A 23860-nucleotide genomic window follows, 5' to 3' on the forward strand; every position below is an offset into this window, starting at 1 on the left:
CTTCTTTTTGTCAGGCATTGTAGTTTTGCCTCCTATCTCAACTATTTATGGAAGAGCCTCACACAAAATGCTGCCAAGAGTCAGCAGGATTTCAAAAGTTAATCAATTTCATTTTGATTATCTACATCTACACCTGTATTCTACAAAATCCCTGGCAGGAGGCATTTCCCATTGTACCTCATTAAGGTTTCTTCTTGTTCCAGTAGTGTATGAAGTGTGGGAAGAATAACTGCCTAAATGAATCTGTGCTTGCTGTAATTAAACCAATCTTGTCTTCCAGACCATAAGGCAGTGATATGTAGGATGTCAGGCCTTACTTTGTCCTGAAAAATGTGTTTTTTTTTCTTTCCATTTTTCTCTTTTCCAACTTCCTAGTAACACAATGGGAATGAGTGTGAATGTATGTGATGCTATTATGAATAACATTCTAAAGTCTCTTTTTTTAATCTGTAACATCTGAGAATGGACTATCACGAGGTGCTTCTACAAGAAGAAAAACGTACACCAAAATGTTGTTGTATGTTTCATAAGAAAAAAATTGTATTCTAGGTTTACTATTTTAATAAAGCATTTTAAAGTTACATTTCTAATGCATAATAAATGTTGAGTCTTTATTTTTAGTACAGTTCTATATAGTGATCAAAATGCCAAGCAAACTGAAATTTTTGATACACTTTTGCTCTAGCATTGCACTTTGAACACAATGAATCTGATAAATAATTTAAGTATGATTTACTAACAGCAACATATAGTAAGTACAAATGGGCTGTGATTGAAATATATATATATATATATGGAGTACCTATGAGTGCAGCCACATTTATTTTAAAATGTAATTGCAATAAGGGATAGTGTTGACTGAGAATTACACTTCACTGTGAGAGGAAGGTTTCAGAAATCCACTGAAGAGTGTGTCCAATGATTTGAACACTGTTTTTGCCTAACAATAACGGTAGGCCCACTAAGAAATAATGAGAAGTATTAATAATTTACTACTTTAATAGGAAGAGATGTGATGAGGGTTGTAGCATTTTTCTAGATGACTCACTCAATGCTGTTTCTTGAAAATTTGTATGTAGGTTTTTGAATAACAGTTGATATCCATCTGGAAGCGTGTGCCAGTTGATTATCTCAGTAAGATTCTGCTGGGAATCACACAAACCTGTGTGATCATTCAAGCTGCCCTTCTTTGTATACATTCTCAAATGGGTCACATGGGTTTTGTAAGCAGTCTGTTTCACAGACTCGCTAATTTTGCTAGTATCTGACAAGTAAACCAAAGTCTACCACCTGCTTTATCTACAACTGAGTCTAGGTGATCATTCATTCCAATTCTAAAACATTTTTGCATTTTGTGACGTGCACACTTTTACATTTATAAACATTTAAAGTTAGTTGCCAACCTTTGCACAAGTTTAAAATCTTATCACTACCAGCCTACATATCTGTGTAGCTTTCTTTCTGAGAGTATTTAATTATACATAACCACATCATTTATAAAGAGCCTCAGTTTACTGTTAATATTGTCTGCCAGTTTATTAATATAAACTGAAATAGCAAATGTCATAAAACAGTTTCCTGGGGAGGCTGCACCCTCACCACCATGAAATCATCAATCCAGTTTAAAATTTCATTTTGTGGTGTCACCGCCAGACACCACACTTGCTAGGTGGTAGCCTTTAAATCGGCCGCGGTCCGTTAGTATACGTCGGACCCGCGTGTCGCCACTATCAGTGATTGCAGACCGAGCGCCACCACACGGCAGGTCTAGAGAGACTTCCTAGCACTCGCCCCAGTTGTACAACCGACTTTGCTAGCGATGGTTCACTGACAAAATACGCTCTCATTTGCCAAGACGATAGTTTAGCATAGCCTTCAGCTATGTCATTTGCTATGACCTAGCAAGGCGCCATTATCAGTTACTATTGATATTGTGAATCATGTACCGTCCAGACTGACGTTCACCATTAATGGATTAAAGTTAAGTATTCCACCAGCTATGTCCGTTTTTCAAAATTATAATTTCCTTGTCCTGTTCCAGACCCCACGCCAGCCGGCGTGAGCTAAAACGCATGCCTTTCGGCCGCCTCTAGTAACACGGTGTTGGCTCTCCTGCCAACCAAAACACATTTTATACCCCATATTTTCATACTTTTGTTAAAACTTTTGCTTCTCAGTCAAATGCTTTACGAAAGTCAAGAAATACTGCATCTAACTGATTGCCCTGACGCATGGGTCTCAAGACATGATATGAGAAAAGCACAAGTATGGTTTTGCTTGACCTGTCTGCGGAATCCATGCTTGTTAGGACTGAGAACATCATTCTGTTCAAGATAACTCATCATGTTTGTGAGCGCATGTTATTTTATAAAATTCTGCAACAGATGGATGTCAAAGATATTGGGCAGTAGTTTTGTGAGTCACTTCTGCTACCCTTCTTATACATGGGTGTTTTCCTCAGATTATTGGGCAAAAATGGACAATGCATGGGTGAGAAAATAAATAGATATAATGCTGGACAACAACTAAGGATGAATGGCAACTTTATGATGGCTCCATAAAAGCCTTTGTCTATCTGAGGCCCGCCAAACATCAGCACTGCCCCACTTTGTTAGATGCCACAACTTTCACAGTAGAAAGTATCTCCAATACTGTCTGCTTATGCATGATGCATCTGCAGTGATGATCAATTTGTTGGCCAGTACGGTGAAGTTCTTAGGCTGTGTCCTATGTATGCGTCACAAGTGACCAACAGCGAGTGACGACTGGATATGCAAGCAGCAGCAACGGGCGAAAAGCTCAGTTGTCTTGCATGCGAGTGACGATCTCACGCTACAAGATGGCTACTTAGAGCCGACCAGCTGTTTCTATAAAACAGCATCCCTAAACTGCAGAATACTGTAGCTGGAGAGTAAGGCTAAAAAATTAGCTTTATGTATGAAAATAAAGCAAAAAGGAATGCTACGCATTAAATTTACTAAAGGAGGAATCTTCTTGGAGAATTTCATAATTTATATCATCAACTATGATCACCAGACACATTCTTTGAATACACATGAATGAGCAGAGCAGCATTCAACATCAACAAATTAAAGATGATATTTTTCACATGATCAAGAACTTTTAACAGCCGATAAATGTGGAAGAATGATTGACTACGTAAATATAAAGAATAAGCTGAACAAGCATGAGCTAGTTGTGGTATAATGGCAGCGTCTCCAGTTTGTGATTGCAGCTACGAAATGGTACTTGGTTCAATCCCAGCTACTACCTATATTTTAACTGGCTCAACGATATTTCTGTATACTAAGTTTTATGTATACTGTTTACACTGCATTGCTAAGTGTATTTTTCAGGTCTTGCCAAAGTACTTGATCTTTAAGTGTATACACACCTATCCCAGTACATCCCATACATTAACTTCCTAATAAATTACAATTAACAACCACAAAATTTTACAGATATTTGATGATGTGAACGTAATTCGTCAGCAATCAGTGTTAAGGCCAAGTGTTTTAGGTAATCTAAAAGTCTATAAAAGTAAAGCATACAAAATTTTTGAAAAGAAACTCAAATGTTTTGTGAAATGATTTGTCTAAAAGTCTGAAATAAAAAATATTAGGGAAACATTTGATGCATCTCATTTTCTGTTTATGATTTCGAGCATCATTCAAAGGCATGTAGAAGGATTCTCTGATCTATTTATCTCTTTTACACAAATCATTTCAAAAAATAATAGCCCAATTTCTTTCATTTTTAATTTCACGTTTTATTCAGAAAGCATGATCTTAAGGACTCCTCATTTGCCTTCCTAACGTCTTCTGTTCTCGAAAATTCTAATTTTGGTACTTGATTTAAAGGAAGCCTTTTTGACATTTAAATACCGCCCCAATGTATCTTTTTATGTGCAAAATAGCTACACCTTGAACAGATAAACTTTCTGACACTTAATTAACATAGCTTGGCTTCAGCTTTTCATGAAATTTCTCCTCAACTCATTAATTTTCCTTCATTACCCTGATTACTTTCAAGCAGTTAAATATTTTTGTGCAAAACGCTGGTCACTTTGATACCCTGTTTACCTGTTTCTCTCTCTTTGGCTATGAAAATTATCATGGGGTAATTTATAGGGAGTCTTGTTTTCGCTCTGCCCATGTGTTAATAAAAACCTATAGTGTTTATCATACAATAAAATAGTCCTTTATGCATGCTGTCGTTTCCTAAGAATGTCACCAAGCGAAGTGGCACAGTGACTAGCACACTGGATTCGCATTCAGAAGGACGACGGTTCAACCCCGCGTCTGGCCATCCTGGTTTAGGTTTTCCGTGATTTCCCTAAATCGCTCCAAGCAAGTGCCATGATGGTTCCTTTGAAAGGGCACGGCTGACTTCCTTCCCCATCCTTCCCTGATCCGATGAGACCGACGACCTCGCTATCTGCTCTCCTCCCCAAAAACAATCCAACCCTAACCCAAAAAACATTGTTTCGATATCTTGAACCGTTTTTGAGGTACGATGATTTTTACAACCATAAAGGATTCAAACGCGACATGAGCGACGCATCTGTGGATATAACTACCAACATCTCAAGAATGAAAAGAGGTTTCATCCCAGTGTCAACTTTAAATACAATTTAGATATACTGCTTACATTTCATACACAATAATGTATGGTTTTAAATGAACTATATGGAAAGTCTAAGCAATGTGATTTATCTCTACAAATTCTTAAAAATTTTGTGCAGCATGCACTCAGTTTCGTGCAGCACAGTAACTATGACGAATAATGAAAATAAATTCAGACCTTTATCGAGCAAAGATACCAAGCTATAAGATGAGGAAGAATCAAATTTTTTTCACTGAAAAGTTTTCTTAAAATCAGATGATGTGTATTTTATAGCTGCCATCGCATCTGCTCCACTGCTTTGCTGAGAAGACACATGGCTGTCGCTCTCAATGTCGCGTGTGCTGCAGCAACAAGATTCAAACATGTTTGAATTCAAACGTTGCTAGTTGTAGCAGAGAACAGGTAGCACCACCAATGTCGTCCACATAGGACACTGCCATATCCATACCTGCAGCGGTGTTTTGTCGTCTGAAGCTGTCGCGAGCCGTCGGTCGCTTCTGTTGCTTATGTAGGAAGCGGCCTTCACAGATGGGCACTACCTTGCAAATCTGGTCTGCAAACAGATTTTTTCTTTTGTCATATCCACTAATTCCCTTAATCCTAGATCCATTCCCAGAAACAAGCTATGAAAGGGCACCCCTTATTACCCAGTATCAGTGCAGACTGAACAACTTAACCACTCTGCCAGGACATATCATCATCATCATCATCATCATCAGAAATGAGGAATATCCTTCCCATCTTTCTCCATGTGGTATTTTGTTGTCCATCCAATCTACAAAACATATGGCCCATCCACTTACCACACCTATGGCCAACCTTTTGCGACATGGGTCATAGTTCCTGTGGAATCCCAGGTACAAGAGCAATCTTATACACCCAACATATTTTATTACAGTTCTATCACAGGCTTATACTACCATGTCATAGGCAGGTTCATATGTGAAAATCATTACAGCACACACTAAAGTGCCAAAGAAACTGGTATAGGCATGCGTATTCACATACAGAGGTATGTAAACAGGCAGAATATTGCACTGAGATCGGCAACGCCTATATTAGACAACAAGTGTCTGGTGCAGTTGTCAGATCGCTTACTGCTGCAACAATGGCAGGTTATGAAGATTTAAGTCAGTTTGAAAGTGGTTTTTACAGTTAGTGCATGAGCAATGGGGGACAGCACCTCCAAGGTAGCGATGAACTGGGGATTTTCCCACACGACCATTTCCTAAGCATACCATGAATATCAGGAATCTGGTAAAACATCAAATCTCCGACATCACTTTGGCTGGAAAAAGATCCTGCAAGAACAGGACCAAAGATGATGATGATGATTGGTTTGTGGGGCGCTCAACTGCACAGTCATCAGCAACCATACAAAAGTCCCAATTTTTACACAGTCCAATTGTTTTACACAGCCCAATCTAGCCACTTTCATGGATGAGGATGATGATGATGATGATGATGAAATGATCAGGGCAGCACTAACAGCCAGTCCCTGGGCAGAGGGACCAAAGATGACTGAAGAGACTCATTCAACATGACAGAAGTGCAACTCTTCCGCAAACTGCTGCAGATTTCAATGATGGACCATAAACAAGTGTCAGCATACAAACCATTCAATGAAACATCATCGATATGGGCTTTTGGAGCTGAAGGCCCACTCGTGTACCCTTGATAACTGCATGACAGAAAGCTTTACACCTCTTCTGGGCCCATCAACACTGACATTGGACTGTTGATGACTGGAAACATGTTGTGTGGTCAGATGAGTCGTTTCAAATTCTGTGAGTGAATGGACGTGCACGGGTATGACAACAACCTCATGAATCTGTGGATCCTGCATGTCAGCAGGGGACTGTCAAGCTGGTGGAGGCTCTTTAATGGTGTGGGGCGTTGCCATTGGAATGATATGGGACCCCTGATATGTCTACATATGACTCTTGACAGATACATGTACATATGCATCCTGTCTGATCACCTGCATCCATTCATGTCCACTGTGGATTTCAATGGACTTGGGCAATTTCAGAAGGCAATGTGGCACCCCACACGTCCAGAATTGCTACAGAGTGGCTACAGGAACACTCTTCCGAGTTTAAACAGTTCTGCTGGCCACCAGACTCCCCAGACATGAACATTATCAAGCATATCTGGGATGCCTTGCAATGTGCTGTCCACAGGAGATTTCCGCCCCCTCATATTCTTATGGATTTATGGACAGCCCTGCAGAATTCATGGTGTCAATTCCCTCCTGCACTACTTCAGACATTAGTCGAGTCCATGCCATGTCATGTGGAGGTACTTCTGCATGCTCGCAGGGGCCCTACATGATATTAGGCAGGTGTACCAGTTTCTATGGCTCTTCAGTTTACATCAACTCTGTTTTAACTTTCATAACCCAGCTGTTCACCTGGATGAGTGTCACTATGACCAGCAGGAAAGTTGACCATCCACTGGCAGAACACACTGTTGAGCACAACATGCATGACTTTAATGGCTTCACCATTCCTGTAGCATCCCTCCTAATACCAGCCTCTCAGAATTTTGTAGATGGGAGTTATCTTTATAACACATCCTTTGATCATGCAAGTGTCCTGGCCACAATTTCTGGCACACTCTCCCCCAATTCCCAATGCATCACAATTCACCCCATTATCATACTCACACTTTCCTCTACAGTGTCTCCCTTCTCTTCTTGTCCTGTCTCCCACTCCACACCCACTCCCCATGACCTAATTTCCCTGCCTGGCCAGGGTAGTTCACCACTGAAATATTTCAAGGATGAAATATTTCAGTGTTCTCTTGCCAGTTCTTCCTCCCAGCTGTCAGCTACATCTCTCTCTCTCCATTCCTCTGGCATTCACCACTCTCTTCTCACCCATTAAACCAGACAAAACCCTTCATTTCTATTGGACTGCAGTGTCCGGATAATAAAGTAAACCCTGACAATTGTGTGTGTGTGTGTGTGTGTGTGTGTGTGTGTGTGTGTGTTTGTAGCTTAGTTATTCTTCCATTACTGCATTCCACCTATGAATTCCCAGTATCATATTAAATTTAAAATCAATGTGGACAGGATGCCATTTCAAAATTATCAATTACATTAAGGAGAATTCTCCAAAGGCACTGGAAGAAGATCCCAAAATAAATTTTCAGTATTGGATGGTGAAGCAGAAATACCACTAGGACTAGTGTGTGATTACTATTTCACAGGAGACAGGAGACAGGAGAAAACACCTGCAAGTTGAATAAAAATATTATCAAGATAATCCAGGATGAAATAGGACATTATTATGAAAAGGATAGCCGCTTCTCACCATATAGCAGAGATGCTGTGTCACAGATAGGCGCAACAATCAACAATAGGACTGTCAGAAAGTAAGCTTCTGGCCAACAAGGCCTTCATTGGAAATTGACAACACACACACACACACACACACACACACACACACACACACACACACACACACACACACAAAACACGTATGCAAACGCAACTCTCACGCTCATGACTACAGTCTCTGGCTGCTGAGGCCAGACTGCGAGCAGCAGCGCTTGATGGGAGAAGCAACCAGGTGGTGGGAATAAGGATGAGGCTGCGGTGGGGAGGGGAAGGGAGAGCAGGGTAGGAGTGAGGGATGGTAAAGTGCTGCTTGTTGGAGTATACAGTGATGAGGTGGAAAGAGGGTAGGGTAGATAGGTGTAGTTGGGAAGTTAGAAGGAGATTGGGGGCAGGGGGTAGCGGAAAAGGAGAGAAGTAAAAAGACTGTGGGTATGTTGGTGGAATATTGCAGGAAGAGTTCCCATCTGCACACTTTAGACAAGCTAATGTTGGTGCGAAGGATCTGGGTGGCATAGGCTGTGAAGCATTCACTGCAATGAATAACATCGTGTTGGGTGGTGCGCTCAGCAACTGAATGGTACAGCTGTTTCTTAGCCACAGTTTGTCGTTGGCCATCCATGCGGACAGACAGCTTGTTGGTTGTCATGTCAATGTAGAATGCAGCACAGTGAATCATTCAACACCAACTTTTCTGAAGGCAGGTACCTATGACTCAGGATCTCCACTATATGGTGCGTAACAACTATTAAAAGAGTTACTTATTTTTTCAAAGACCTCTTACCATAATATGAAAATTTTAGGCACGGGACATCCTACTAATTACAATGACAGGAATAATGGATGTACTTCCTCTGACAGTGTGAGTAGTAGGTTCAAGGTATCTAGAAATTTTCTGTCCTTAAGTGCTTTCTATGGTATACATATTCTCTAGAGCATATTCTCTAGCGTGATATGACAAACATGTGGTGAGCACTTGCCCACAAAATCAATATAAGTGACAGTCTACAGTCAGTTTTTGAGCAATGAATCCAGTACAGACAACTTCACTGATCACTGATGGAGCAAATGCTTTACATGTAATGAATAGTGCACAATTCCTTTGCATCAGTTCACCAGTTTTATTCATACATTATATCATAACTGTGCACCAGTTTCAATTTGGCTCAATGCCATATTACTCTTTTTTCCCCAGTGTTTCATCACATAACAACAATCTGAAACATCAAGTGTGCACTGATACCAACATCTCCCTTTACATTATCTGATAAGGTTGCTAAACAATCTGCCTCTCATGCAACAACATTAAATAATATCAACAACATGAAAGACTTACACAGGCGGTGGGTGAAGAGTGAAGATGACCTGTGGACGAGGTGGTGCCCACTCCATAGTTCCCCTGAGGGGAGTTGCTAAGTGCATATCCATATCTTCTGCTTCATCAGGGCTGATAGGCCAACTTGTTGGAAGAGGGAGTAACTGTGGAAGAAAGAAAAGAAAATGAAAATTTATTAATTAATAATGAAGATCTCCATTCCAAATAAATTATACATGAAGAAAGCTATTTCATTCCAGAATCTGTAAATATTTTTATATGACACATTTACAAATTTTTGTAAGTGAAATTGTATATTTTCCTCCATCTTTTCAAAAATTCCTATTTGTTCTAAAATTAAAATATGAAGGAACTACTGAGCTTAAGCTGATCAAGGCTGCCCCCTCCTGAATCTTGGTTATGAAACACCTATAGATAATCAGAATAAACAACATGAAAGAGAGAGAGGAGAGAGAAAGAGAGAGAGAGAGAGAGAGAGAGAGAGCACTTCCACAAACAAATTATTATTAATAATAAAATAAATAAATAAAATAATAACTAAAATAAAATAACAACTAAAATAAATAATTAATAATAAAATTCTGTCCTTACTTTGGATACAATATCCTGAAATAATGCATCTCATTTGAACATTATTGATAAAATATTTATGATAAATAAGTATATCAATCTCTTGTCACTTTCTTGAATTAAGCATTCCATTCAGCATGATTGTATGTCGACTATCACAGACTAACAGAAATTATCAGATTTTTTATGTTCCAACACACCAGCTGCAAGTGGACTGAGAGTTTTTGTTCATGAATGTGAGGTCAGTGCACCCTGTGGAAGACTGAGAGGAAAAAAATTAAACATTTGCAGTACACTCAGCTCACCAACGATATACAACTGGACGAAAAACTTCGGCTGCGAGATAGCTGGAAGTTCTGTGGTGTGCAAGGCTTTACTCTGGGCAATTGTGCATGAATAAAGAAGACTAAGATAAGGAGACTTCTACTGTGAATACTTTAGAGATAAGTAGTTGATATCATTCATAAGCCATTGTAATTTCAGATCATGGTTAACATCTGCCATAAGGGGATTTTATGCTGAGTGAACTTTAAATGTATGCGACTGCATAATCACATTGATATCAGTAGGCAGACTGTAAAGAGATTGTTCATAATTGTTTTCGGGATATAGTTGCTGTTGTTCAAAAGTTAAAAGGTAGATGGCAGATACTGATTAGCATTCTACATGAAGCTACAGACCTAAGCCATGTAGATTGTGAGACTGCAGAAAGGTTATGTAAGTTTAGTATAGTATGTACACAGACTATGCCCTTGGATGAACCACCATTCAGATTCCTGACACTTTTTAGGATACAAAGCTGGAACACTGTGTGCATCACATAAGAATATTTGCAGTCTGCTCCCAAGTAACTTGGATCATTAAATGAAACAAGTTTACTGTTACCAGTCACCGTGACTGGTAACAGTAAACTTGTTTCATTTAATGTCAGTAACAGTCACGGTAAAGCCTAACCTAAAAATGTTCGCATTTAAAGTTACCTTGGATCAGATGATAGCAAATAGCTAGAAGGCTGAACATCAACACTGGTTAAAATATTAGTTAACTTAACACTAATTTCTTCTCATTCTATTAGTTTCAAAACACCAATGTACACACATACTCACAGCTATGCAGTTACGCTCAGCCACAGTGATATTCTTCATTGGCTCCCAAGATGATAGGACTTACATACATAAATGTTATTACTGTAATTGAAAGTAAAGAGTATGGACAGAGTTGTGGCAAAAGTTCATTGTGTTTTTGTGACATGAATCCATCTTGGTAGAGGGAAGCTGCAGGGAGCAGAGATGCCTGGTCCATCACGTGGATTACAAGCTGCAACAGCTTACAATCAAAGTAGGATTTCACTATAATTCATTTTCCTCACTCTATCTTTCTTCTAGCAGTAGATGGGCAAGATCTTATACTAGTAGTACATATTAGAATTTTCTTTCCTTGTTAGTCAGACTGTAAGTAATTTTTAAAGGTCAGGTAATTATACTGATTTGTATATCTTCTAATTAACATTTATTTTGTGTGTTGTTTCCATGTCTGTGCTTTGTATAAGAAGTGTTCAGGATTAACTGTGGACACTATTGGGAACAATATTTGTGCAGTAAATGGACTGTGTTGTGTTATGGTTAAAACTAGATCCCAAATTAAATCATAAAGAGAACAAGCAGATAACATTCAGTTCTTAGAGTGAGTGGATGGTTTCAGATCAAGCAGAAATAGAACCATTAACTGCAATTATGCAAAATTAAGACTTCTTATTGCATAATTGCAGTTAAAGGGTCTATTTCTGCTTCTTTTGTAACTACTGGCTTGCCTACTTCTTCCACTCCCTCTACGAATTGAATGTTATCTGCTTGTTCTGTTGTTGTTCAACAATCATGGACCATGGACCTTGCTGTCAGTGGGGTGACTTGCATGCCTCGGCAATACAGACAGCAGTACACTATGTGCAACCACATCAGAGAGGTATCTGTTGAGAGGCCAGACAAACATGTGGTTCCTGAAGAGGGGCAGCATCCTTTCAGCAATTGCAGGGGAAACTGTCTGGATGATTCACTGATCTAGCATTGTAACACCGACCAAAGTGGACTTACTGTGCTGGTACTGTGAATGGCTCAAAGCAAGGGGAAACAACAGCCATAATTTATCCCAAGAGCAAGCAGCTCTACAGAATAGTTAAATTATGATGGCATCGTCTTGGATAAAATATTCTGGAAGTAAAATAATCCCCCATTCAGTTCTCCAGGCAGGGACTACTCAGAAGGATACTGTCATAAGGAGAAATAAAACTGGCATTCTATGGATCCGAGTGTGAAATGATAGATCCCTTAATTGGTCAGGTAAGTCAGAAAATTTAAAAAGGGAAATGGATTGGCTGAAGTTAGATACAGTGGGAATTTGTGAAATCTGCTGGCAGGAGGAACAGGACTTCTGGCCAGGTGAATACAAAATCAAATAGTGGTAATGCAGGATTGCCTTTAATAATGGATACGAAAATAGGCTATTATTATGAACAGCATAGTGAACGCACTATTTTAGCCACGAGAGACACGAAGCCCACATCTACCATCGGAATACAAATTTATATGCCAACTAGTTTAGCAGATGATGAAGAGATTGAAAAATGTATGATGATGTAAAAAAAAATGTTCAGATCATTAGGAAGACGAAAATTTAATTATGATGGGGGACTGGAATTTGATAGTAGGAACAGGAAGATAAGGAAAAATTGTAGAGGAATATGGACTGGGGGAAAGGAATGAAAGGGAGCCACCTGGTTGAACTTTCACAGAGCACATTTTAATCATTGCTAACACTTGGTTTAAGAATCATGAAAGAAGTTTGTATGAGTGGAACAGACCTGGAGCCACCAGAAGGTTTCAGATTGATTTTACAAAGGTGAGACAGATTTCAGAGCCAGATTTTAATTTGTAAGACATTTCCAGGGGCAGATGTGGACTCTGACCACAATTTATTGGTAATGAAATGAAGAGGTTGCAAAAAGGTACGTTCAAATGGCTCTGAGCACTATGGGACTTAACACCTGAGGTCATCAGTCCCCTAGAACTTAGAACTACTTAAACCTAACCAACCTAAGGACATCACACACATCCATGCCAGAGGCAGGATTTGAACCTGCGACCATAGCAGTTGTGTGGTTCCAGACTGAAGTGCCTAGGACCGCTCGGCCACAGTGTCCAGCGCAAAAACGTAGGAAATTAAGGAGATGAGACCTGGGTAAGTTGAAAGAACCAGAGGTTGTTGAGAGTTAGGGTATTAGGCAACAACTGATTACAACAAGGGAAAATAATACGGAATAAGATGAATGGGTAGCTTTGAGAGATGAAACAGTGAAGGCAGAGAGGATCAAATAGGTAAAAAGACAAGACCTATTACAAATACATGGATGACACAGGAGATACTGAATTTAACTGATGAAAGGAGAAAATATAAAAATGCAGCAAATGAAGCACGCAAAAGGGAATACAAAAGCCTGAAAACTGAAACTGACAGGAACTGCAAAATGCTAAGCAGGAATGGCTAGAGGATAAATGTAAGGATTTAGAAGCACATCTCATTAGGGGAAAGATAGAGACCATCTACAACAAAATTACAGAGGTCTTTGGGGAAAAGAGAAGCAGCTGTATGAATAACAAGAAATCAGATAGAGAACCAGTCCTAAGCAAAGAAGGAAGGAGTATATAGAGCATTTATACAAGGGAGAGGAACTTGAACACAATATTATAGAAAGGGAGGAGAATGTAGATGCGGATAAGATGGGAAATATGATACTGTGAGAGGAATTTGGCACTGAAAGACCAAAGTCAAAACAAGGCCCTGGGAGTAAACAACATTCCATCAGAACTACTGATAGCCTTGAGAGAGCCAGCCATGACAACATTCTTCCATATGGTGGGCAAGATGTCTGAGACAGGTGAAACACCCTCAGACTTCAAGGACAATGTAAAAACTCCAATTCCTAAGAAAGTAGTTGTTGATAGGTGCGAAAATTACTGAATTATCAGTTTAATAAGTCATAGCTGCAAAACACGATCACAATTTCTTTACAGAAGAATGGAAAAATTGATAGAAGCTGACCTCAGGAAGAATCAGTTTGGAATCTGGAGAAATGAAGGAGTACATGAGGCAATACTGGCCCTATGACTTATATTAGAAAATAATTAAAGGAAAACCTTCATTTATAGTGCTTGTAGACTTAGAGAAAGCATTTAACAATGTTGGCTGGAACACAATGTTGGCTGGAACACACTGTTTCAAATTCTGAAAGTAGCAGGGAGTGAAAGGTTATTTACAACTTGTACAGGAAACAGATGGCAGTTAAAAAAGTCTAAGGGCATGAAATGGAAGCAGTGGCTGAGAAGGGAGTGAGACAGGGTTGTAGCCTATCCCCAATGTTATTCAATCTATACACTGAGCAGTCTCAAGGAAAACAAGGAGAAATTCGGAAAAGGAAATAACGTTCAAGGAAAAGAAATAAATGTTGTTGTTGTGGTGTTCAGTCCTGAGACTGGTTTGATGCAGCTCTCCATGCTACTCCATCCTGTGCAAGCTTCTTCATCTCCCAGTACCTACTGCAGCCTACATCCTTCTGAATCTGCTTAGTGTATTCATCTATTGGTCTCCATCTACAATTTTTATCCTCCACGCTACCCTCCAATGCTAAATTGGTGATCCCTTGATGCCTCCGAACGTGTCCTACCAACCGATCCCTTCTTTTAGTCAAGTTGTGCCACAAACTCCTCTTCTCCCCAGTTCTATCCAATACCTCCTCATTTGTTATGTGGTCTACCCATCTAATCTTCAGCATTCTTCTGTAGCACCACATTTCGAAAGCTTCTATTCTCTTCTTGTCCAAACTATTTATCTTCCATGTTTCACTTCCATACACGGCTACATTCCATACAAATACTTTCAGAAACGACTTCCTGACACTTTAATCAATACTCAATGTTAACAAATTTCTCTTCTTCAGAAACGCTTTCCTTGCCATTGCCAGTCTACACTTTATATCCTATCTACTTCAACCATCATCAGTTATTTTGCTCCCCAAATAGCAAAACTCATTTACTACTTTAAGTGTCTCATTTCCTAATCTAATTCCCTCAGCATCACCTGACTTAATTAAACTACATTCCATTACCCTCGTTTGGCTTCTGTTGATGTTCATCTTATACCCTCCTTTCAAGACACTGCCCATTCCGTTCAACTGCTCTTCCAAGCCCTTTGCTGTCTCTGACAGAATTACAATGTCATCGGCGAACCTCAAAGTTTTTATTTATTCTTCATGGATTTTAATACCTACTCCGAACTTTTCTTTTGTTTCCTTTACTGCTTGCTCAATATACAGATTGAATAGCATCAGGGAGAGGCTACAACCCTGTCTCACTCCTTTCCCAACCACTGCTTCCCTTTCGTGCCCCTCATCTCTTATAACTGCCATCTGCTTTCTGTACAAATTGTAAATAGCCTTTCACTCCCTGTATTTTACCCCTGCCACCTTCAGAATTTGAAAGAGAGTATTCCAGTCAACATTGTCAAAAGCTTTCTCTAAGTCTACAAATGCTAGAAACGTAGGTTTGCCTTTTCTTACTCATTCTTCTAAGATAAGTCTTAGGGTCAGTGTTGCCTCTCACTTGTTCCAACATTTCTACGGAATCCAAACTGATCTTCCCCGAGGTCGGCTTCTACCAGTTTTCTCATTTGTCTGTAAAGAATTCACATTAGTATTTTGCAGCTGTGACATATTAAACTGATAGTTCGGTAATTTTCACATTTGTCAACACCTGCTTTCTTTGGGATTGGAATTATTATATTCTTCTTGAAGTCTGAGGGAATTTCGCCTATCTCATACATCTTGCTCACCAGATGGCAGAGTTTTGTCAGGACTGGCTCTCCCAAGGCAGTAGTTCTAATGGAATGTTGTCTACTCCCGGGGCCTTGTTTCGACTCAGGTCTTTCAGTGCTCTGTCAAACTCTTCACGCAGTATCATATCTCCCATTTCATCTTCATCTACATCCTCTTCCATTTCCATAATATTGTCCTCAAGAACATCGCCCCTGTATAGACCCTCTATATACTCCTTCCACCTTTCTGCTTTCCCTTCTTTGCTTAGAACTGGGTTTCCATCTGAGCTCTTGATATTCATAAAAGTAGTTCTCTTTTCTCCAAAGGTCTCTTTAATTTTCCTGTAGGCAGTGTCTATCTTACCCCTAGTGACATAAGCCTCTACATCCCTACATTTGTCCTCTAGCCATCCCTGTTTAGCCATTTTGCACTTCCTGTCGATCTCATTTTTGAGACGTTGTATTCCTTTTTGCCTGCTTCATTTACTGCATTTTTATATTTTCTCCTTTCATCAATTAAATTCAGTATCTCTTCTGTTACCCAAGGATTTCTACCAGCCTTCGTCTTTTTACCTACTTGATCCTCTGCTGCATTCACTATTTCATCCCTCACAGCTACTCCTTCTTCTTCTACTGTATTTCTTTCCCCCATTCCTGTCAATTGTTCCATTATGCTCTCCTTGAAACTCTGTACAACCTCTGGTTTAGTCAGTTTATCCAGGTCCCATCTCCTTAAATTCCCACCTTTTTGCAGTTTCTTCAGTTTCAATCTACAGTTCATAACCAATAGATTGTGGTCAGAGTCCACATCTGCCCCTGGAAATATCTTACAATTTAAAACCTGGTTCCTAAATCTCTGTCTTACCATTATGCAATCTATCTGAAACCTTCTAGTATCTCCAGGGTTCTTCCATTTATACAACCTTCTTTCATGATTCTTGAACCAAGTGTTAGCTATGATTACGTTGTGCTCTGTGCAAAATCCTACCAGGCGGCTTCCTCTTTCATTTCTTAGCCCCAATCCATATTCACCTACTACGTTTCCTTCGCTTCCTTTTCCTAGTGGTGAATTCCAGTCACCCATGACTATTAAATTTTCGTCTCCCTTCACTACCTGAATAATTTCTTTTATCCCATCATACATTTCATCAATTTCTTCATCATCTGCAGAGCTAGTTGGCATATAAACTTGTACTACTGTAGTAGGCGTGGGCTTTGTGTCTGTCTTGGCCACAATAATGTGTTCACTATGCTGTTTGTAGTAGCTTACCCACACTCCTATTGTTTTATTCATTATTAAACCTACTCCTGCATTACCCCTATTTGATTTTGTATTTATAACCCTGTGTTCACCTGACCAAAAGTCTTGTTCCTCCTGCCACCGAACTTCACTAATTCCCACTATATCTAACTTTAACCTATCCATTTCCATTTTTATTGAACCTATCCATTTCCATTTTTAAATTTTCTAACCTACCTGCCCGATTAAGGGAACTGACATTCCATGCTCCGATCCGTAGAATGCCTGATAACGACGTCCTCCTGAGTAGTCCCCGCCTGGAGATCCGAATGTGGGACTATTTTCCCTCCGGAATATTTTACCCAAGAGGACGCCATCATCTTTTAATCATACAGTAAAGCTGCATGCCCTCGGGAAAAATTATGGCTGTAGTTTCCACTTGCTTTCAGCCGTTCGCAGTACCAGCACAGCAAGGCCGTTTTGGTTAGTGTTACAGGGCCAGATCAATCAATCATCCAGACTGTTGCCCCTGCAACTACTGAAAAGGCTGCTGCCCCTGTTCAGGAACCACACGTTTGTCTGGCCTCTCAACAGATACCCCTCCGTTGTGGTTGCACCTATGGTACAACTATCTGTGTCGTTGAGGCACGCAAGCCTCCCCACCAACGGCAAGGTCCATGGTTCATGGGGGGAAGAAATAAATACTTTTGAGAAATAAATACTTTTGAGAATACCATTATAATGTTGTCAGAGGCAGCAAAGGACTTCGAAGAGAAGTTGTATGAAAGGGACTGTGCCTTGGAAGAAGGATACATGATGAACATCAACAAAAACAAAACAATGGTAATGGAATGTAGTGGAATTAAATCATGTGATGTTGATGGAATGGATATAAAATGTAGACTGGCAATTGCAAGAAATGTATTTCTGAAGAAAAGAAATTTGTTAACACTGAAAACAGATTTAAGTGTTAGGAATTCTTTTCTGAAAGAATTCGTCTGGAGTGTAGCCACACATGGATGTGAAACATGGATGATAAACAGTTTAGATGATAAGAGAATTGATGCTTTTGAAATGTGGTGCTACTGAATAATGCTGAAGTTTAGATGGGTAGATCATGCAACTAATAAGGAGGTACTGAATAGAATTGGGAAGAAAAGAAATTTGTAGCACAATTTGCCAAAAAGAAGGCATAAGTTGATAGGACACACTCTGAGACAACAAGGAATTGCCAATGTAGCTTTTGAGGGGGGAGAGGGAGAGGGGGAGGGAGAGAGAGAGAGAGAGAGAGAGAGAGAGAGAGAGAGAGAGAGAGAGTTGGGAGGGGGTGGTGGTACCATAGAGGGATAGCAAGAAGTGAATACAGTAAGCACATTCAGAAGGATGTAGGTGCAGTAGTTATTCGGAAATGAAGAAGCTTGCACAGAACAGATTAGCACGGAGAGCTGCCTCAAATAAGCTGGACTGAAGACAACAACAAGACTTTTGATTCAAGATCCAGCAGACATAAACAGAGATGTCTCTGATATGAAAATGCAAGTTTATGGGATAGCACAAAAGCAAACTGAAATGGTTAAAGCCCAGTCTGACATGCAGACACAGCTTTCTGACATAGTTGAAAAAAGTGAATTATCTGAATGATGCTCTGCCTAAGAAGCATTTCCTGTCAAATTAAAGTAGACAGAAGGTGAAATGATGGAACTGAATCCTGGACAAGGTGCTGTGGAAGAAATTATAGGTGAGTTAACAAAATCTGTTAATGAATTGTTGACAAGAAGTGAAAGGCATGAAGACAAATGTTCTGGGCCCAAAAACAGTCATTTCCACAAGAGAAAGATTAGTGGGTGAGAACAAGGGGACATCAAGGGACCCATTATGTAACCAAGAGTATTAAGTTAGCTTGGGCAATATTTCATCAGCTAGTTTACCTGAAGGAAGTCAACTTCGGAGACAGCTCTCAAAGCCACGTCAGACCAGACTTCATGCAGTGTCATGATAAGACTGAGGAGTTCATGGAGGAAACTAAAAACGGAATTGGAGAGTGTTGAGGGGAAGTGAAGATTCCACACCCTGGAGCCTGCAGACAGGAAACATTACAGACCCAGGGCACGAATCACAATATAATTCAAATGTTTATAAGAAATATGATGATAATGCCAACTCAGTGTATGGTTCTTCTCCATTAATAAACCTTTACACTATCATTTTGATGTAAGAGAAACTTTTAAGCCAAAGGGAGTTTCAAACATTTTCTCCAGATAAAAGAACAGTGAATCCAGTTGTGTTTATTTGAAGTTTCATGGGAATTCTGCCCAGGTCATGGAATGAGTAGTAAAAAGTTATTTATGTCTCAACATACACTGAGAGCCAAAGAAATTGGTACTCCTTCCTAATATTGTGTAGGACCCCCGTGAGCACGCAGAAGTGTTGCAGCCCGACTTCGCATGGACTCGACTAATGTCAGAAGTAGTGCTGGAGGGAACAGATACCATGAATCCTGCAGGGCTGTCTGTAAATCTGTGAGTGTACAAGGGGGTGGAGATCTCTTCTGAACAACACGTTGCAAGGCATCCCAGATATGCTCAATAATGTTCATGTCTTGGGAGTTTGGTGACCAGTGGAAGTGTTTAAACTCAGGAGAGTGTTCCTGGAGCCACTCTGTAGCAATTCTGCCTGTGTGGCATGTCACATTGTCCTGCTGGAATTGCCCAAGTCAATTGGAATCCACAATGGACATGAATGGATGCGCGTGATCAGACAGGATACTTATGTATGTTTACCTGTCAGAATCATATCTAGACGCATCAGGGGCCTCATATCACTCCAACTGCACACGCCCCACAGACCATTAAAGAACCTCCACCAGCTTGAACAGTTCCCTGCTGACATCCAGGGTCCACAGATTCATGAGGTTGTCTCCATACCTGTACACGTCCATCCGCTCATACAATTTGAAATGAGATTCGTCCGACCAGGTAACATGTTTCCAGTCATCAACAGTCCAATGTTGATGTTGACAGGCTCAGATGAGGCGTAAAGCTTTGTGTCCTGCAGTCATCAAGAGTACATGAGTGGGCCTTCAGCTCTGAAAGCTCATATTGATGATGTTTCATTCAATAGTTCGCACGCTGACCCTTGATGGCCCAGAACTGAAATCTGCAGCAATTTGCAGAAGGGTTGCACTTCCGTCATATTGAACGATTCTTTTCAGTCATCTCTGGTCTTGCAGGATCTTGTTCCAGTGTCAGCGATGTCGGAGATTTGATGTTTTACCAGATTCCTGATATTCACGATACACTCATGAAATGCTCATACAGGAAAATCTCCATTTCATTGGTAACTCGGAGATGCTGTGCCCCATCAATCATGCACTGACTACAACACCACTTCCAAACTGACTTAAATCTTGATAACCTGCCATTGTAGCACCAGTAACTGATCTAACAACTGCGCCAGACTCCTGTTTTCTTATATAGACATCGCCGACTGCAGCGCCATGTTCTGCCTGTTTACATATCTCCGTATTTCAATATGCATGCCTAAACCAGTTTCTTTGGCACTACAGTGTATATACAGGGAGAAGGGGCATTATGGGCAACAGAAGTGAGTGAATCTTGCAAGAACTATGAAGTGTTTGAACACGCATTCTTGGTTCAATACTGGTCTCTTCGGGTCCATGAGCACTCCAGAAATGAAGTTTTTAATCCTGAGCCTTTTTCATAGAAAATACACCGATATTTTGATAAATACTTATGTAAAGCAAAGTACTGGGACAAACTCTTTACCCTCAAGGATATCATGAGAATATTGAAGGCAATCTTGCCTGTTAATATCCAAGACAAATAGAGCGAAACATTGGTAGAAAGGCTCAAGGATTTCATATCAGTACTTGACTTGATGGATCTCATGCAGGAAGACACTCAGTCACGATTAGGATGAAGTAATGGGTGTAGACCTAGTGCAATCTTAAATAATAATCAAATTAATAACACATCAACACTAGATATCAACTCCAATCAACACAAGATATCAACTCCAATAAACAATTACCAAATATCACTAACAACCACCTGTCTAATGGTAATAGTTTCAAATGAAATGAATATGAAATTGATAACAACTCTCATTCCAATAAAAATCGGTCAAGCAGACCTAATCAGAGATACCACCCTGGATATTCATCACATCCAAATAACCAGCAGTGGGGTGATAATATATGAAGACAGGAACTGTCAGAAAAATGTGTTGCCTAGCCACAATGACAGATGGTAGCAGCCAGCAGTAATAACTGCAATAATGGACGACTCTGTAATGTAGCAACTACATTACACAGTAATGCATAAATGTATTCTCCTCTATTTTTCTTTTTATTTACATTGGATAATAGTAGTTATTGCTAAAGGCTTTACCAATATTTAAAGAGAACACTTAGAAGAAGAAGAAGAAGAACTCCTTAGCTGAGATCATTATAAAAAGCTTTATTGTAGATAACCTGTTTCGATAAAACTAAGCTACCACCTTCACATTTTCATTCAGGTTATTACAAACATCTTGTGCCAGCTACACACAAAATCTTTCCACTGAATTTCCAAGAAAATAAAACATGAAATTAATGATGTGTTGGTATGTCAAAATATCATTCCCACAACACAACATGTCATACTTACCAGGGTGCCACAAGACTAACTGTTGGACATATTACCACAAAACAACACAAACCAAATATTGACATCATGGTAACATCCTGAAGCACGTTATATGCAGAGCCATTCGAGATTTTGGTAATACCTAACCTGGGATCTTGTTTGTTCATGTGCATTCCACTGAGCCCTGGACACAGGAGAGCCCGTAATGCCTGGTGTCAAGAACACAGTACGTGGTCATTGGAACGGTGGTCCCACATTATGTTCACAGACGAGTCCAGGTATAGTCTGAACAGTGATTCTCGCCGGGTTTTCATCTGGCGTGAACCAGGAACCAGATAAAAACCCCTTAATGTCCTCGAAAGGGACCTGTATGGAGGTCGTGGTTTGATGGTGTGGTGTAGGATTATGATTGGTGCACGTACACCCCTACATGTTTTTGACAGAGGAACTGTAACAGGTCAGGTGTCTCGGGATGTCATTTTGCACTAGTATGTCCTGCCTTTTCAGGGGTGCAGTGGGCCCCACCTTCCTTCTGATGGATGACAACGCATGGCCCCACTGAGCTGCCATCATGGAGTGGCCGGCCTGTTCTCCAGACTTAAATCCCATCGAGCACGTCTGGGATGCTCTCAGTCAATGTAATGCTGCACGTCTTCAAACCCCTAGGACACTTCAGGAGCTCCAACAGGCACTGGTCCAAGAATGGGAGGCTATACCCCAGCAGCTGCTTGACCACCTGATCCAGAGTATGCCAACCCATTGTGCAGCCTGTGTACGTGTGCATGGTGATCATATCCCATACTGATGTCGGGGTACATGTGCAGGAAACATTGGTATTTTGTAGCACATGTATTTCAGGACGGTTTTCTCAACTTATCACCAATACTGTGAACTTACAGTTCTGTGTCATGTGTGTTCCCTATGTGCCTATGCTATTAGTGCCAGTTTTGTGTAGTGCCACGTTGTGTGGCACCACATTCTGCAATTATCCTTAATTTATGAGCATGAGTGTATATATGTACAAGTGAAGTCCATAAAGCAATAAGCTGTCACAATGAACTCCAATGGCACTGTTGATTGCTGTGTGTAATAAGATATTATATCAAGAGTTTTCGCACTGCCTGCGCTGTATGACAATTTACAAATATTAACTGACCACAAATTGGTGAAAATTTAAGAGACTCAGCAAAATGAAATTATTCTCTACTGGAGAATGTATACCAAGATGATATCAATGAAGTAACTGTGAATGTTCCAAAAGGAACAGAATACAGCTGACATGGATGTGAGCAGATCACCAAACACCCATGAGTTTAATTCAGATAAAGTCAAGATTTTTATTTTTTTTATTTTTACTATACTAATACAGGGTGTATACGCTGACAAGGAAAAAATTTCCTGGATTTTTTCCTGGATCTCCCAGTTAAAAATACATTTTCTCCTGGATGAAAATACACTTTTACCGTAGTAAGTGACAGTATACTTTCTGTCGGAACTAAAACTTATCGATCCTTTGAATGGATATGGTTTAATACAGCAGCTTAGAATTTCCCGGTACTTTAGAAAATGAAACTCGGGGTGGGGGGTGGGGGTGGTGGGGTGGGGGGGGGGGGACATGCTTGGGAAATATCTTTGATGTGCAGCAACATTATGCTGTTTATTTTCGTATTACGAAAGTATAAATTCGAATTCCACCAACAGGAAAAGTTAATGGTTTAAGTTAATATACATAGTGTTGCTACAAGAAAAGCAAAGCTTTTGCATATAATATTTGTCTCTGAGATTAATAAGCTACAAGATAAGCTAAGCTCGCACATATAAAGTTGATCTGTTCAGTGCATGTTACACTTTAAGACACATCACACAAATATGGCAGTAAAATTTTTAATACTGACATAAATCTCTGATCTTCTGGGTTCAAAATTCTTCTAAATGGCTCATCATCAAAGAGTTGATTTTTAAACAAGAGTCAAATGCTCTGTGATTTAAGAAATTCATGGTACATTCTTGCACATAGTTCAACTTACGTAAAAGGAAAATTACTTTGAAAGTACCGCTTTTCAAAGCACCATTCACAATATTTGCTCGCGACCTGTTGGAAACATTTCAGCAATTGCCACAGAGCACCAGGGAAGAAGTGTTGCCGCACTTGCACAGCTGCCATGACTTAGGAAGCCCGTATGTTAGTAGGTGTAAAACATTAAAAGATGTTTCTTACATTATGTCATAAAAGAAACAAG

General features: G+C 39.9%; 1 protein-coding gene across 2 annotated transcripts in view; it reads right to left on the bottom strand.

The window, feature by feature from the left end:
* LOC126236326 (run domain Beclin-1-interacting and cysteine-rich domain-containing protein) overlaps positions 1 to 23860 on the bottom strand; it is a 214055-nt gene that overhangs the window by 41921 nt on the left and 148274 nt on the right. For both annotated transcript variants that reach the window (XM_049945543.1, XM_049945542.1), the window contains exon 9: positions 9303 to 9445. In XM_049945543.1, the coding sequence (XP_049801500.1) occupies positions 9303 to 9445 (143 nt within the window). The remainder of the gene's footprint in view (positions 1 to 9302; positions 9446 to 23860) is intronic.

The sequence above is a fragment of the Schistocerca nitens genome, chromosome 2, assembly GCF_023898315.1.
Source record: "Schistocerca nitens isolate TAMUIC-IGC-003100 chromosome 2, iqSchNite1.1, whole genome shotgun sequence".
NCBI lineage: Eukaryota > Metazoa > Arthropoda > Insecta > Orthoptera > Acrididae > Schistocerca > Schistocerca nitens.